General features: G+C 38.4%; 1 protein-coding gene across 1 annotated transcript; it reads right to left on the bottom strand.

The window, feature by feature from the left end:
- Positions 1 to 2,627: 2,627 nt before the first annotated feature.
- Positions 2,628 to 17,666, bottom strand: HDC (histidine decarboxylase). Its single transcript, XM_072148318.1, has 12 exons — positions 17,597 to 17,666; positions 15,773 to 15,945; positions 15,395 to 15,508; positions 13,562 to 13,684; positions 11,286 to 11,420; positions 10,803 to 10,946; positions 9,853 to 9,919; positions 9,249 to 9,411; positions 7,745 to 7,835; positions 7,272 to 7,370; positions 6,772 to 6,873; positions 2,628 to 5,169 (listed from the first exon to the last, which is right to left on the bottom strand). Exons 1-12 carry the CDS (start codon positions 17,622 to 17,624, stop codon positions 4,477 to 4,479), a joined length of 1,932 nt encoding a protein of 643 aa, XP_072004419.1. The 5' UTR covers positions 17,625 to 17,666; the 3' UTR covers positions 2,628 to 4,476.
- Positions 17,667 to 18,498: the final 832 nt, after the last annotated feature.

The following is an 18,498-nucleotide window of genomic DNA, read 5'->3' as shown; positions in this document are numbered from 1 at the left end:
GCCGGCACCGGTGTGCCAAAATCCGATCACGTGCAACAAAAAGCCCTTCTAAAGCCCTTCTACACATCGGAAATCGACGATAGTGCGGTCCGCGGACCCTTAGTAAATGAGCCCCATTATATTTATTGCATTCAATTCACCCCATTAAAATACTGTATCTCTCATTTTTATTTTTTTCCTGCATCAAGATGCATTGTAATAAAAAGAAGAACATAAATGTACCTTTATCACAATTACATAATCTGAAAAATTAAAAAAGCATGAGAATTAAGCATGAACTTTTCTGTCATATGACAAGAGAAATTCTTTGTGGCGGCTCCCCCTACTGTACAGCATGGACATCGCTACTCACAGCTTGGGAACTGGAGCTCCGTCTACTGTGCATTTTTTTTCTTACAAAGCATTTCTGGTCCTCTGAGATTTCTTTAGATCCCATTGGAGTTAATTTATTCAAGGTTTTCGCCGTACACCAGGGGCTCAGCTTACCGTAACAAACATACAGTACATGTGTAAGTGCACAATTATAAACACCAAATTAAAGGCAGGTCTAAATTTAGCAAGCTAAGGGCATCATTGGGGAAAATAGCTGCTCGGGAAGGTGAAGATGAAAGGTGTTATTTTTAGGTTGTAGAAATAAGGTGAAAAGAAGAGCTGCAGCTTTATAAAACTATGTGTTCTACTCCTGTTATTATTAGCAGGGACAAGTTTCACCTTTAGCTGATGCCTGTGTGTGGGGCCGGGATGTCAATGTGTTCGCTCATCAGGAAAGAAAACCAGGTCTAAACTGAGTTTTATTTTTCTGTTACAAAGCACCAAATCGTCTACTTTTCTTCCCATAAAATAAGGTTAAAGAGTTTTCCTCTAATTAAATTTGAATAAGATGCTGATAATTGTATCAACTAAATAACTCATCTTATAAATTGCCCCCAATTCTATGTTCAGCAGTCCTGGCCATGATGATCATATGCACAAACTGTGTGTACTGTAGTGGATTATAATATAGGTGGCCCAAGCCTTTCAAACCACCCACCAAATTTTATACTGAGAAGGACCTTCACCAATAAAATCCTCATACATATACATCTGTTCCTGCTCTCAATACACATGGAATACATATAGAATTGTTTCCCCTGAATCCCTTCCTCATCCAATCCCTTCCCCTCCTTGGTTGAACTTGATGGACATGTACACAAGAGCCATTTAAGCGCCCTTGAATCTCCTCCAAAGGTCCTCAATTTTCAAGCATCCTCTATTCCCAAAGAAGCCTGATTCTAGTACCATAAGTAGGAAGCGAATTGCAGACCTGTAGGGTCTATAATATTCATATAACCCAGGGCCCATTGCAGTCTTACTCCACCCTGCATATGTCACATATCGGCCTTGGCTGTCTAGTGCATTGTATTACAGTCCTAAAGACCTGCTCTCTGTTCTGGTCATAGAGATGGGTCTTGGGTATGTGATTCCCCTCTGTGACATAATAGTCTTAAAAAGAAGGCTGACCTTTATAAGTCTCCTCCTGCGCATCATTGTTTAATAACATATGTGTCTAAATGGATTCTACCATCTCCTAAATCACCCACACAAGTAAAAACCACAGACAGTAGAGCAGCATTTCACATGTAACTTTCTGTCAATCTGTCAGTTTAAAAAGAAAAATCTATTTTGATTCTTATGCAAAAGAACTTGTTGGTGCACAGGAATTATGACCATGCCTGTAGGTTTTCTTCATTCAATGCTACCCCCTTTACACAGTGAGTGACATCCTCAGTAGAAGTTGGGCATAGAGAGAAGACAATTAGTTTAGTCACATCCCATGTTATTTAAAGGGCACCCAAACCCAAGAGGTTTAAAGCGATTGTCCACTTTCAGCAAATATATGTAATATATAATTTATATAATTTTCCAATATGCTTTTTGCATCAATTCCTCACGGTTTCTAGATCTCTGCTTGCTGTTCTGCTTTAGGAACAATCATGGCTTACTTTCAGTGGAAAGAAATCTGCCCATGGTCATGTGATGTCACACAGGTGCACAAGCCAGTATAAGACATGGCTCTGACTGTTCTCTAATATTCTGTGTGACATCACATGACTATGGGCAGATTTCTATGCACTGCACATAAACATAGAAGTTTTCTATAGAATGACAGAAAACAGAGATCTAGAAAGCTGTGAGTAATTGTATAACAATAATAATATACTTTCTGTATCAAACAATAATATTTATTTGCTGAAACTGGACGAGGGGCTCAAAGGGTGTCACTTCCTCGTATAAAGAAATCAGTACTATAAACTAGACGGGGGAACCTGGCACAAAATATGCATTGGTGCCCAGCAGTTTCAAGTTGAGCCTCTGTTAGGGGGTATTTCTACCTTAGACATTTATGGTAAATGATGATAATAAACTGCTCTCTAAGTGTTTGCTCTCCCTATAGCCCCACCTCTGGTGCAGTGAAGTATTGCAGTTTCCATTGAAATCAATGTCCAGGTCCTTTTGGATCATCTTGAGCTAGAAACACCTCAAACAAGCAGTCTGAAGTACATAGTCTATTATATAATAATCGGCATAAAAGAAAAACAAAGAAAACTGAAATTAGATTTGCATCATAGAAAGTGTTTATTGTCATAATCGGAAATTAAATCTGGTTATTTAATAGTGGAGAGAAAATCTTGACCTGTGTCGATTGGAATAAAATCAAGGACTGCTCTATTTAACAGCGATTTTAGGTGATCCAGGTTGGGATACATAATCCATACATGTGGAGCTGTGATCATTATTACAGATATTTGAGATAATCAGCAGTTATTAAATATAGAAATATTAAATATAGATTTAACAATGTCCCTGACCTGAGACATGATAAGAAATTACATTGCATATGAAGTTATTATTATTATTATTTTTTCTTATGAAATGTGCAGTTATTTAGAATATCCCTCAGTGCTCTTTCCCCACTGGAATAAAATATTTGAAGCTAAAATAATTCTCTATATTAAGCTGGACCGGTTACTTTCACATAACTCAGGCAGCCATCATGTGGACTAAACCAACATTACAATTTGCTGTATGGAGGAAACACACGCAGTGATGTCACCAGTTCTTAAAGGGGTTGTCCTGTATCAGCAAACAATTGTTAGTATACATTCTCACACATTTTTTTTAAGATCTCTGCTTGTTATCATTCATTGTTTGCTCTGATAACTGGACTGTAAGGCCAACTCCACACGCAGCAGACTACCCAGCATTATTTCTGTAGCCATTCCCCAAGCATCGTGCATCTTATGTTGCTGTGGCAGGGGGTGTAATTAAACCTTTGTACTGAATTCCACACTATGATCCACAGCAATAAAATGAAATGCTGAGAACAAAAATCCCCAATTTTCATAAATCCTATATACTCCACTTCCATTGTATTATGCTTTGGATTTAAATTACATGTGCAAATCTACAGGTAATATGGGACATGTTTGAGCATCGTAACTATAGCAGGACATTCACTTCTGTGTCCATTTCATGATCCATTTATAAGGACATCTACCACCAGGATGAAGGATTGTGAACCCAGCACACTGACATACTGGTGTGTGTCCCCTCAGCCAGGATCTGCTCTTCTTTTATCTTCTTATTCCCTGTTTTTTACAAAAAAAAACTTTTAAAATTATGCAAACAAGCCTAAGGTGTTAATGGAGCTTGGAGCAAAAACCGGGGCATAAGAAGCTAAAAGACGAGCAGATCCTGCCAGAAGGGGCACACACCAGTATGTCAGTGTACTGGGTTCACAATCCTTCATGCTGGTGGCAGATTTCCTTTAATGAGCAACAGCTTTCAGGTTCAATGCAATGTGATGATTATTTTATTTAAAAAATGAGCAATTCACAGTAAATTATGTGAAGTTTCGGTCAACGCAGTGAATTGGATTGCAGAGCCAAGATGTTGAATGAAAGCAGATTATGGCAGTACTTCAGGAATCGACTCTTCTTTCTTGCAGTCTCTGTACTGCCATACTCTGCTCTCATCTCAATGTCTTGGCTCTACAATCCATGTCTGAAGAAGGTCACTGCATTGACCGAAACTTTGCATAATTTACGGTGGATGGCACAATTTTTTAATAAAATAATCATCACATTGCATTGAACCTGAGTGTCAAAGTGCTCAATAAATTATCTATCTGGAGTGGCATCCTCCTTGAGCACCTCATATCCACTAGCCGTGATGTGTAATCTACATAAATTGACATTACATGATCCATGACTGTTTTGTATCCGCTGTAGAAAACCATGAATGACTGCAAGCAGAGAATTAGACATCCATAAGGAATTGATACAGTAAGAATATTGTTAAAGTGCGGAACGCTTTGTTATACAAACAAAGATATTTATTTGGTGCTGCTGGACAACCCCTCTTATGTATATAATGTTTTATATTAATGTAGGGTTAACCCATAGAAAATGGCTGCTTGGGTTGGGCTCGGGTACATCAGACTAGTGCTTGCAGCGGGCAGCAGGGCAGTTTAAGCCCGCACTGGATGCTGATTTCGGGAAAACTGGGTACACTGTAAAACTTGATTAATCTCCGGAAGGCATTTTTCTCTAAAATCATAACCTTCCCTGGGAGTTTGGAGAGAATGCTGCCATCTTTCTGAAGTTCAAACTGCGGTACCAGCTTTTCCACAATGGCTTCCCTATTATGTGCAGGAACGCTGTTACAGCTAAGAGAACGGGCATTCTTCCTCTTGTCTTGAGTAGACCAGTAGCGATGTATAGAGGACCCTCGTCTATGTTTGCTAGCTACAGACATGTTCTCAGGGAAACAGTCATCAAAGGGATCCAAGTCATCTTCATATATCTCCTCAACCCAATCTTTAGGGCTGAAATCCGCATGTTTGGGTTGCACAGTGATTTTCTGGATATTGTCTCCTTCACCTTCAACGGTTTGGTGGTTCATTAATTTATTGCAGTCATTAGAGATTGAGCTATGATGCAAATTGGTGACATTTATTGCAGCTTCTCTGATAAGATTCCAGTCCCGCTGAATGTCTTCCCTTGTGGTAAATTGAGAAGTAACAGTGAAACGGATAATAAACTTGTCATGGATAGTGGCTGGAACAAGGAACATGTTCCCAGATCTGGTCAGTTCTGCTAGGACTTGTTCCGTCAGAATGTTTGGACCCTGGAAAGAGTATGTGGAGTTATTGTAAGATCTAGCTGAAAGCTGTGGGGCCCTAATACAAAAGCTGTACCTGGCATCCCCAAATTATAATGTAAGTACTGGTCTCCTCATATGGGACAAAGACACTTTTTTTGACAGCATAATGATAGACCACACATTCTGCAACCCAAATCACTGATTATCCCTATTTTACAAAGAATTAAAATACAGATTTCACTTTCATTTGACATTTTGGTATCAAAATGGATGTGATTGTCTACATTATGGTGGCCTAAAACAGGACGCTTGACTCTATGAACCTATCACTCTAAACCAGAGTTTTGGCCCTTCTGGCTTTGATGCAAGAATGAGAGGAGAAAGATTTCAGATGACTGCTCAGCACCAAGGGCGTAACTATCACGCTCAACAGGGTTGATTATAATTGATTGTGGCGCCACTGAAGCATCATACAGTGTCTGTTTTATATGAAGAGGGGCACTGTATATTTAATTAATGAGGGGAGGCTGCTGCTGGATATTTCATTACTAAGCGAAGGCTTCTGCTGGATATTTTATTACTGAGGGAAGGCTGTTGCTTGATATTTCAGTACTTAGAAAAGGCTACTGCTGGACATTTGATTAGTGAAGGAAGGCAAATGCTGGATATTTAATTAATGAGGCGCAGTTGCTGGACATTTCATTACTGAAGGGAGGCTGCAAAACATTTCATTACTGAAGGGAGGCTGCAGGACATTTCATTACTGAAGGGAGGCTGCAGGACATTTCATTACTGAAGGGAGGCTGCAGGACATTCCATTATCGAGAGGAGACTGTTGCTGGACATTTAAATAGTGAGGGGAGGCTGCTGATGGCCATTTCATTAGTGAGGAAAGGCTGCTGGACATTTTATAACTGAGGGAGGCTGCTGCTTGACATTTCATTCCTAAAGGAAAGCTACTGTATAGTTAATGAAGGGAGGCTACTGCTGGACATTTTCTTAGTAAAAGAAGGCTTCTGGACAGTTCATTAGTGAGGGGAGGCTGCTAGACATTTCATTAATAAGGGAGGCTTCTGATCATTTCATGAATTAGGGGAGGTTGATTGACCATATATTAATAAGGTGGGTCTTCTGCTTTGCAGAACATATATAAGCGAGATGCTGCCGGACAGTATATATTTGGAATATGATTATGGTGCTCTGTGAATATGCCTGTGTATTCTCAAGTGTAATTTGCTGGACAGGTGTGACAGTGAGAGTTTCGGTATATGGGGCACCGATCCAATGGTTTGCACCAAGGGCCCACTGGTGTCTTGTTATGCGTTGAAAAACATGACTACTTTCTTCCAAAAACAGTGCCACACCTGACCATGGTTTGTGCAGGTATTGCAACCTAGTTTTAGTGAAATGAATGGAGCTCAGTTGCAACACCACACACTACCCACGTTCAGAAGAGGAGCTGCTTTTGGATGAAAGTAGACATATTTTTGACATACGGACATGTCCCTCAACTGAGAAAATGTACCTTCAATGTAATCCTTTCTTTTAAACAGCTATATGATCATTGTAAGATTATTGCTCCAAATCACAAGAACGATGAAGTAGAACCAATAGTTGTTCATTTACCTTTAGCCGGAAGACAACAAGTCCAAGGTGTCTTTTTGCAGGAACCTCAAACAGCTGGTCAGATTTAACCAATGACTCAAAATACTTGGCCAACTCTGTGCCCTGAAATAATAAATGCCACAGCACAAATAATGTATATTATTTATATTATGTATAAATAATGTATATATTCCTTATATATAAATGTATCCATATTTCTACATTACATGAAAAATTGCTCATATGTTCTGGTGAATTCTGGCTTCAAGGTTTTCAAAAGCACTACACTCTAGCACCATCTTGTGGCGAGAAAAGATTATTACACTTCAGGCGCAGTCAATGAATTAACATTCAACCTGTTCCTGTGTATGTGCCATTAATAACAATCTTATCTTTATTTATATAGCACAATCATATTATGTAGTGCTTTACAAATCATAGGGGACATATAGAAACATTAGCCATATACAATAATAGATGATCATATAACTAACACATATGGTTATGTGGGGTATACTCACATGTCTGATGTGGGCCTGAAGATTGTTTATCCCAAATGATCGAATTACAAACCAAAGTTTTAGGGAACGGAAGCGCCGACTAAGTGGGATTTGCCAGTGCTACAATTATAAAAATACAAACTCAAATTTTCTAATAAATCACAACACAATACAAAATAATGAAAGGGGATGTCTCATAAATAAAACTTCTCTTCTATAGAATGAATAGGTGATTAGTATCTGATTATGACTTGGCTCACAACAACTGATGCAAAAACCGGATGAAATAGGTGAAGCGTAACCTAAAGGGACCTAGAAGCTTTTCTATGATGTAAGTTATGACTAGCTACAGTTTTTAATCAAACCATTTTTTTTAATGTATTTTTCATATAGACCTGTTGATTTAGAGTAATGATTATTGGGACTTCCCACAATAACATTGCACTGGAGGCTTCTGATTATTTTCTGATTATTGCAGTTAGATAGAAGCTTACCATGAAATCCGTTGCAGCTCCAGTGTTGGCATGCCGTAAGTAGATGGGGTTGACGCTGAATGTTTGCTGCAACTTATACTTGTCTTTAACCCTACAGTAAATGAAACAATGTTAACACAAAGTTACTGATATGCTATTTTATCCTTTTAGTCAAAATTAATATAGGACACATGGAACAGGTCTTACATTCCTTCCTGTGTCACTTCTACACATGATCTAGTGTTAGTGCTAGTGTGCCAATACAGTACAATAACCACCCTATTGACCCCACACCATGTAGAATGCCCACCCTGGTCTTCCAAAAAAAACCTGATAATAACTGCACTGCTCGTTCCATTAAAAAAAATTCTACCATCAAATACACTGATGGCACCCGCTATAACTTACCCTACCTGTTCATTCTGCTTATATGTTCCCAACGCGTATTTATTACGTGCCAGAACAGCTGAATTTTATAAAGTATGCGATTGTGCCAGAGCTGCTCTGCTTAGCGCCTCTGGGAACTGATAAGTTATTCACGCCCTAGTATTTTAATCTTTTTTGTTGGGTCCTGCCCAAGTATCACCAGACTATCGGTTACATCACCTGGCAGTTTGCAAGTCTTGCACATGTGTGTTGTGACTTGCCTCGCACACCCGCACTCCTATAGAGTTGGCTTTAAGCAAGGACATTTTTAACGAGATTTGCAGACTGTCGGGTGACATCACCTGTAGTCCATTCGATACTTAGGCGGGACTCCAGCTTATTTGCATATTTTGTAAAAATCTATTTTTCAACAATGCAGCTGTTTTACAACGTGATAAAAGACATATACCACCAGGATGAAGGATTGTAAAACAAGAACACTGACATACTGGTGTGCGCTCCCTCTGGCAGGATCATCTCTTGTGTTAGCTTCTTATGCTCTGGTTTATTAAAAAATTGCTAATTTGCATAATTTCAAAGCCTTTTTTTCTTAAAGGCAACAGAAGTTTAAAGATCCTGCCAGAGGGGGCACACACCAGTATGTCAGTGTGCTTGGTTTACAATCCTTCTTCCTGGTGGTAGATGTTGTTTAAGGCAGACTTGGCGCTGGCAGGCATCATAATGTCATCACATGTTATGCCAGTCCCAGAACAGAATAAATGGTGGAGCAGGGAGCTGATGGTCTTCACCATTGTATTTAATTTTACCTGTGTCCTGAAGAAGAAAATAAAGTTAAAATGTGGACATACTGAAAATGGGCGATAGGAAGGTAAGAGGGTTTTTGTGATACGCTGCTTTTACCTCATTGTTTTCAAGTTTAACAATGCAATGGGTGGAAACCACAATTAAAACCTGCAGTATGTATATCCATTTTCTTAGCTGGCAATTCTTTACAGCAGGGAACAGTGAAATAATTCTTCCAGCTTTGCTTGAACAATTGTTTACCCCTTTCAGGTATTAAAATTTGTGTGATTCAACAGATTCAGTTACCATAACAAGCTTTATGTAGGGCTCTAACAGTGTACTAAATTCTTCTCACCAGAAAGCAGTGCAGTCAAAATGCACCATCATCCACTTTGAAGGATTAAATGTAAAAGAATCAGCATATTCAACTCCAGTGAACAGTGTCCTGAATTCTGGGCACAGGAATGCAGTGCCAGCATATGCTGCATCAATATGGAGCCACAGTCCTTCCTTGGCACCTGCAAAGTAAAGTCAAACAATAGTGATTGCGATTAGATAGATAGATAGATAGGGAATGAAAGTCCAGGCAGCACGCTTAAGCGGTAGTGGGTGCAGCCTAAATTGGATCGGACATAGGATCCTCCATGAGTAGAAAACAAGAAAAAAAGCAGCACTCCAAACGATGTAATCAAAAAAGAATGTGGTCCTTTTATTTCATGTGCATCAGCGACGTTTCGGCTCGCCTTGAGGAAGGCTCAAGGCGAGCCGAAACGTCGCTGATGCACATGAAATAAAAGGACCACATTCTTTTTTGATTACATCGTTTGGAGTGCTGCTTTTTTTCTTGTTTTCTAGATAGATAGATAGATAGATAGATAGATAGATAGATAGATAGATACATTGATACTAAAATAGACAGAGATTAAGGGAGATCAATAGACAGATATGGTCCAACTTACATATTGGACCCAACTCTGCTAGATTATCGAAGGCACAGACACCAGTTGTTCCTAGTGTTGCACAGACCTGTCAGGATAAAACACAGAAGTATGGAATCAGATACTATTCCACTACAGGATTCTATTCCCACTGCACTTTGCTTTAAAGGGAACCTACCACCCCGATTCTACCTATAAAGGTAGAAGGGGTGGTAGGTGGATGGATGGGACGTGAGGATAGCCCTTTTTTGGGCTAATCCTCACGTCCCGGGTGTCTTTTACAAAACTTTATTACATGTATATGCAAATTTTTTTATGCGGCTACTGGGGCGTGGAGTAGCCGGACATGAGGCTAATAGTCGCGGCTACTCCACGCCCCAGTAGCCGCCTACCAGGGAATCTAAAGCGCGCATCTCCTGGTAGCTGCGCGCCCTCGTCCGGGTCCCCTGCGTTCTGCACATGGCAGAACACAGGCCTTCGGCTGCGCGGCCGTGGCTCCGGGGCTGGAACTACTGCGCATGCGCAGTAGCCGGGGGACTCGGTCGAGGGCGCGCAGCTACCAGGAGCTTCGCACCGAAGATTCCCTGGTAGGCGGAGTAATGCGGCTACTGGGGCGTGGATTAGCCGCGACTAGTAGCCTCATGTCCAGCTACTCCACGCCCCAGTAGCCGCATAAAAAAATTTGCATATACATGTAATAAAGTTTTGTAAAAGACACCCGGGACGTGAGGATTAGCCCAAAAAAGGGCTATACTCACGTCCCATCCATCCACCTACCACCCCTTCTACCTTTATAGGTAGAATCGGGGTGGTAGGTGCCCTTTAAATGACTATGCATGCTGTGATATTGGTGGAATTTTTAATACCATCATTGTGTGAATGGGTTTTAATTACAGTAATGACTCCCTAAAGAAAGCAAGAAACCATAAAAAAACATAGCTAAACTGTTGTACATTAAGTATCGAACTCACAAAGACAGGAACAAGTCCACGTTTTCGATCTTCTTCCACTGCAGCTTTTAATGTGTCTCCTCTAAGAGAAAAATTTTCATCCACCGGGAGAAAACGGACCTTCACTAGAGAAATAAGACCGGCCTTTTCCACGGAAGAGTGAGCCTGCATACAGATAATACAGAATTGTATAGAAACACTAATATTTAGTAACTAGAATTACTTCAGTGTGTGATACTGGAGAAAAGAGCTCATAAAATACAGATACAAGGATCTCTATAGGAGAGCAAACACAAAAGGTTTCTGTATACACTCCTATAATATCAAGTTGTCAATCATTATTCCAAATAAATTCCTCTTGTCATGTCTGGAGTGATCTGGGGTGTACATTTTACAAGAATGCAAGACATTTTTACAGCAAAATCTAAAAAAAAGGCCTGTAAGAATAGATATCAAAAATGTGACTGTGGAACTTCTGTGAATATGTACAGGTAAGTGACTTACCTGATTAGAGGCATAAGCGATGAGACGAGAATTCAGGCTGGAGTCATCTGAATCCGGCTCCGAGGTTTTCATGGCCAGGATCTTGTCCTTCCTTGCAGCCAGCAGAGCTATCAGTGTGGATTCGCTCACAGTACTCTGCGATAGTTAAATCATATTTTCAGATACTGGTAAAGACCTGGAGCCTAGAAGGACATGAATATATGCCTTCTACTGTGTAATGTATGTTCTTGCAGCCATAAATAATGATAAGATCTGGATTTCACACAATTTATTAAGTTTTTAGTTATAATTCTGTTTTTTATTCTTTTCTGCTGGAAAAATGACACATTTGTGAGAAAATTGTCAATTCTTTACTATTCTGTATTTTTATTATGAACTATGTTATGATATCTTGGAATTTTCGATTTCTTAGGCAGATTTTTATTAAACTTTGAGGGTCTGCACAGTAGGCACAGTAGGCAAAGAAGAGAATGTCTTCTTTTAAAAGAATCTAAAATTGTGTTTCGATGTGCCATGGATCCAGAGATATTCAGGTTTAAAGTGAGAATATCAGGTGCGATTTTTATATTAAAAAAATCACTCCCAATGGCATTTTAACAGTTAATAGTTTTCCTGACACTTAAAAACACAAATTTAGATTCATATAAAAGAGGAGACTCTCTTCTTTCATAGAAAAAATATTCAGCCCCCTAAAGTGTGTCCCCCTCCTCCAGATTCTTAGCCATCAGGCTACAGGGAGAATTTGCTGCACACAGGAGCTGCTGCACCTCACAGATAATGGAAATATTCACTTTATATGTTACTACATTTTGATAAGGGATAATATCAACTAAAATTCATGTTTTTAACCCTCTCCTATCCAGAACTATCTAGGAACACACTTTCTCTCTTATTGCCTTTTATTATTGCCTTTTATTAATGCCGTTTCAGTTATCTCAATGTAGCCATTTTCAACTTGAAAATGGCTACATTGAGATAGCTGAAACGTTGTAATCTCCACTGGTGAAATAAACACCTAATTGTCACGGAGTGCTGCTTTCCTATTCTTTGCTTACTGGATGTTTGGGATCCTTGAGTCGGACCTTTACAAGCCTGCACCCTACCCTCAGATAGAATCCGTATTCACAGTGCCGCTTCATCCCTCCAATTTCTAGCTATTTTTCAACCTTCTATTTCTCTTCTACTGTATTTATCTCTCATATCTATCTACTGTATATATCATCTACTTTATAATTCTTTATCTAGAAATCTCTATCATGTTTCATATTTATCTTCTATCATAATAAATATAATTAATAATTCCTTTATTTATATAACACACACACACAGATCACACAGCGCTGCACAGAGCTTTCCAGATCAGTCCCTGTCCTCATGGGGCTCAAAATCTATTCAACCTACCAGTAAGTTTTGTGGGAGGAAACTGGAGGACCCAGAGGAAACCCACGCAAACACGGGAGAGAGCATACAAACTTTTTGCAGATGTTGACCAGAGCTGCAAAGCTGTAGTGCTAACCACTGAGCCACGGCGCTGGCCATCATCTTGCTATCATCTATCTCCTATAAAATTTTCCCATATTACAGTTTGTTTTACCATACTAAAGGGAGCCTCTTACTGACTGTGACTGGTCATAAAATTGTTTTATTTTGGGGCCCCACTTTTAGTTTTGCCAAAGGCCCCACTTTGTCTAGAAGCGGCCCAGTATGAGGGATTCAGGAGAGAGATAGATGTCAGCTGAACAAATGTTTAAGCAATAACTATCTGACATTTAGGGGGAGTTTATGGGACTTATTTGTCTAGAATTGTGTGTTGTAGTGGGTCATGTAGCACCTCAAATCTATGTTCTATCAGCTCAGTTATTCTCCCATGTTCTAGAGTCATCCCCTACCCCCAGAAGAACTTTGATGTACAATTAAAGTGGTTATGCTACAAAAAAAAACAACCATTCGCTGTGGTCCAGTTGATTATTGTGGCTTATACAAGATGTAGTGCTGGTGTATATACTTGTGCTCTATCGGGTCTCTGGGATGATCATGTGTCAGTGTAGCTGGAGCGCTCTCTTACTAGTCACTACAGCACAGGGGTAAGTACAGAGAAGTCAGTAAAGTAAACTCATACATCTTACACAAGGTGCACCAAAGCTTATAATCTATATGCTATGTATATGTTCATACATATAGTAATTACATCAGGGAATATTAGGAAGCATGTAAATAAACAAAATAATGCATTGTACAACCTTACATATAGGTGCTATTACCAGATGGTAACTTACTTGCAGCACTCCTCCACCTTTACTCTCTGGGTGATGATGAAGAAAGTGACAAGGTAGACCCAGCATCTTGGCCAACCAGTCCATCACATTCATCTCTAGTTCTGTACATGCCGGACTGGAAGCCTTATCAAGACAGGTTAAAATAATAGAAACAACCGGGTCAGTTCCGTGACTGTCATGTTTACATATTTCAGAACACTAAATATTTATTTATGCAAACATAGTACTGTAGAAGCAATTTTGCTGATGGAACTTTCATATACACAACACAAAAATAATATCTACAGTGATACTGTCATTTTGTTTTTCACACTGCATGTCCAGAAGCCCTTTTCTATTTTTGCATTTTGTACTCTTTCATAACTTTAAATTTTCTCGTTAAAGGAGATGTATAAGGGCATGTTTTCTGGAGAACAAATTCTTCTTCCATTTAATATTTTATACAATTCATTTTCACCAATACCAGTTTGGGAACCTTTAATTATTTTGTGTTAAAACTTTTTTGGGTGGCAAAATTGTATTCAAAAAATCATTCCATTACGGCATAAATAATTATTTTAGATTTTTCATATACCGTAACTGGCATTGTAGGACATGGGGATGCCCAATATGTCTAAGGTTTAAGATTTTTTTTGTTTAGGTACTTTGTAAGAAAAGGGGGTTGATTTGAATTTTTATTGTTTTAAACTTTATCTTTCTTTAGGCCTGCCAGGGTATTTAAACTTTAGGGGGATACACGGGGGATATTTAGTAATAGGAAAGCCACAATTCTTCACACCCCGCTGATGGACTAGGCACAGGTATAACAACTCCGTACATTCAAACCTAATTTATTGATAATGTATTCATATATATACGGTAAACCCCAGAGCAGCACAATTTATTATTCTACAAGAAACATAATTTCAAAAGCTGTGAAAAAAAATTCAGGATGTCATCCAACTCAAATTTGAACACATCAAGTAAATGTAAAATGCCCTAAACCAGGAGTAGAGCTTACAGCAGGATTTTGCTGATGCAGTTCTCAAACCAGGTGTGGAATATAAAGAAAGAGAATCTATTAAAAAAGATGGTAATTCTCTTCTTGATTTCTATCCAATTCTATCCAATTGAGTTAAAATCATTCATTAAAAACAATGAACCTGTACCCAGGTTTGCTTTCATAGATAAAAATGAAACCTTTAAAAAGGAGAAGAGTATGTCCTTAAAGGGAACCTGTCATCAGAAATTGGTCTAATAAACCACTACTAGTATATTGTCAGGTAGCATAACACCTTCTAGTTTGTGCTCCTCTCATGGTCCAGTGTGGTGGCATCATCCAGAAAATCAACTTTGAAGTGAGATGTAAATTGGTTGTATAAAGTCAATGAGGCAGAGATTTTAACACTGAAATGAGGCTCTCTCTTACTCAGAAAGCCATTTTTATTGTAATTGATGGTCCTACATCCACATACATCACTAACCAGATCTCCAGAAGTCCGATGCACAATGTTAATCACAGTGGAGGGGGCTTTATACAACCAATTTACATCTCACTTCAAAGTTGATTTTCTGGATGAGGCCACCACACAGAACTATGAAAGAATGAAATAAGAGAAGGTGTTACGCTACCTGACAATTTACTAGTAGTGGCAGGTGGCAGGTTCCCTTTATTTTTTATCTCTCTGCAATCCACTCATGGCTATGGCTAAAAACAACCATATGAAATACTGCCACAAAAGAAATACTGTGAAAATCCTAGCAATAATCTTAACATGAATACATGCAATTGCTTTATTTTTCTAACGTTAATAATACAATCTGTAAACAAATGCAAGTAAGGGATGGACATACCCATGTAAATCCTAAGCAATTTATAGCATCGGCAAGCATATCTCCAAGCAGGGAGGGCCATGATGTCAGTGCTGGGAAGTATGCATGCATATGAGGGCTCTGCCAATGGACAACCTGCAGGACACATATGACACTGCATTATATGTTGAATGTATAGAAAGATATAGATAAATAGATAGATAGATAGATAGATAGATAGATAGATAGATAGATAGATAGATAGATAGACAAGTATTGGAAACTAGTGGAACTATAGATAGATAGACAGATAGATAGAATATTAAAAAATAGATAGAAATATTAAAATTCATTTCCAGGATTTCAGTGGAGTTAGATCAAACATTCAAATGCTTCATATAAATAGTAGAACCCATTTACCCCAGGCATGATGATCTTCTCAATGTCTCTGAATATGTTGTCCCAACTCTCTGATTCTACCGGTGCACTGTCAGGCAATAAGGCTCTCATATACCCAGGCTGTACATCTGGATTTACCCGTCTTTCTCTTACTGTGCTGAGGTACTGACAGATATAATCCACCAGTTCTTTACCTGGTTACATAAAGAACATCATCATGACATCACTGATATCCTAAATAAAGAAATATGCACTTCATCTTGTATATTGAAATATATACATTAGTCAAATACCACGCTCTAACACTGGTCAGTGACTATCTATGCAGATCAAAGAATATGAATATAATGGATTTAAAATGACACAAAAGGAGCACAAATGGAATAGGATCTGGTTTCCATGGCAGTAAAATATATATGTTTTTTTTCTCTCTTTTCCCTGCTAGTGGACCAGTCAGGGAGGGAGGGGGCAGAAGTGTAACTCTCCTTTGGCGAAGGGTAGGTGTATTAGATTAACTTTGGTGAGGAATTGGTACTAGTAATAACGTGACAGATTTTATTAAATCAAATCTTTAAAGCATTAGTAATAGTGAGGGTATTATAATGATCAAATGAAAGGAAAAAGGGAAAGGGAAGGGAAGAAAAAGAAAAAAGACATGTTATGTTTCCTTTAACATGTTATTCTCCCTTATAGCTTTACTGCTGTATGTTCACTTGCTTGTGTAGAGAATGCACTTTTGTTATATTATGATATTTTTGTATAATGATGATATAAATACATTTTGGATTAAAAAAAACAAGTTCTAACACTGGTCAGAGGCAGGTTTTAACAAATATTAAGATGTAACATAGTTAAGTAGGTATCTCTAAGTGGTATAAGATTTGTTTGTTAATAGCACATGTAATATAGTTAGGAAAACTATTATAGTGGAGATAGATTTATAGATCAATAGAAGATATTTTATATGAATAAAGTATTTTGGAAGTTGTAAAAAAAGCTGCAAAAAGTAGGAAACGCAAACATATAACACATTAGACATTCAACATTGAGTATAAGAAGTTCTGTAGGTGATAATATGGACAAATCCCTGGTCTAAACATCATCAGGTCTCTTATTTGAAGAGACGCAAGAATTGAAACTACATCTACAGATGTCCGAAATAACCTCCCTGCTGAGACCCCTATAAAAAAAACTGTGTAGAAGTGGATTTTGAAGAATGAATGCTGTTTTAAGGCAAAGGCTGGGCGCAGCTAATACTTACTTTACTATACAGGTGGTCCCCTACTTAAGAACACTCGACTTACATACGACCCCTAGTTACAAACGGACCACTAGATATTGGTAATTTATTGTACTTTAGTCCTGGGCTACGATGATCAGCTGTAACAGTTATCACAGGTGTCTGTAATGAAGCTTTAGTGTTAATCCTGATTCTTATGACAACCCAACATTTTTAAAATCCAATTGTCACAGAGACCAAAAAAGTTCTGGCTGAGGTTACAATGATAAAATATACAGTTCCGACTTACATACAAATTCAACTTAAGAACAAACCTAGAGACCCTATCTTGTATGTAACCCGGGGACTGCGTGTATTTCTATTTTTCTCATTCAATTCTCCTCCTTCTGCTTCTTACTTTGGAGCATTTTTTCCACAACTGCCTAAAATGTGTGTAAACTAATGTATACTGTATATGCATGATAGATTGCTGGATAGATACGTTTATAGCTACAACATAGCGTACATGATAGATAGATAAGTAGACAGAATACATGATAGATAGATAGATAGATAGATAGATAGATAGATAGATAGATAGATAGATAGATAGATAGATAGCATACCTCTTTTTCTGTATTCTTCTGACTCCATGGCAGGATATATGGAAATGTTGAGATGTGGCTGCAGTACGAGTTGTCTATCCGTCTCTCTCACTTACTGAAGCATCAGATTATATACCCCAGTTATCTCTCAGTCATACGTCATGTCCATGTATTTCTCCCTACGTAAACACTTTATCTTATTCCATTCATTTCTGATACCACTCCATAATGTTGATTCAAAATAAAAGAAACCCTTAAGCTCTGTTTGCTTTGCCTGTTATCTTTGATGTCTTCAGCTGTATCTACACAACCAGTCCCATTCATAATCCGCAATCTAGATGCTAAAGAACCAATATTTCTCTTCTGGAATCACATAAAACCAGCTGTGAACATGGTTAAATATGAATTAGCACTAATAGTACAAACAATGATCTGAAAAATATAAGCTGGTCCATGTAATAGATTCATTATTGCTAGGTAAGATAGACTGGTGCATGTATGTATGACACTGTTTGTTACACCTTTGTGCATGGTACCGAGGGCTTTCTTTAGACTGTTCGTTATATACAGCAGAAGTATATTAGCTGACACCCATTAATACATTGAAAGATATAGGGCATTGGTTAAGGGGAGTCTACCATTTGTTGTGACCATAAAAAGCTGCACCCAGTGTTAGGTACAATCACTGGAGATCTGTATAACCATACCTGTGTGTGTTGTCATTGCGGACTGTGAAAAATGAATTTTTGCTCCAGGATTGTAGCTGGACTCACTGGTGTGTAAGATCTTGTCACTGTACTGCTGTAATACTGTTATTATGAAAAGCATTTTGTAAGACATTTACTTCTTTTCATCAGTGTTTGTCAGTAGAACATATAAAACAGCAGAGGCAGCTGTTATCAGAAGAAAAACGTGTAAAATGT

Source organism: Engystomops pustulosus, chromosome 4, assembly GCF_040894005.1.
Source record: "Engystomops pustulosus chromosome 4, aEngPut4.maternal, whole genome shotgun sequence".
In the NCBI taxonomy this organism is placed as follows: Eukaryota; Metazoa; Chordata; class Amphibia; order Anura; family Leptodactylidae; genus Engystomops; species Engystomops pustulosus.
The sequence above is the reverse complement of the archived record's forward strand: the minus strand, read 5'-3'. Positions and strand labels throughout refer to the sequence as shown.

Excerpts from the sequence above, each read along its gene's own strand:
- HDC (XM_072148318.1), bottom strand. The coding sequence starts at position 17,624 with ATGGAGTCAGAAGAATACAGAAAAAGAG. Across the intron at positions 15,509-15,772 it reads AGAAGATCATCATGCCTGGG|GTTGTCCATTGGCAGAGCCC; the intron begins GTAAATGGGTTC and ends TGTGTCCTGCAG. Across the intron at positions 10,947-11,285 it reads TCGCTTATGCCTCTAATCAG|GCTCACTCTTCCGTGGAAAA; the intron begins GTAAGTCACTTA and ends ATCTGTATGCAG.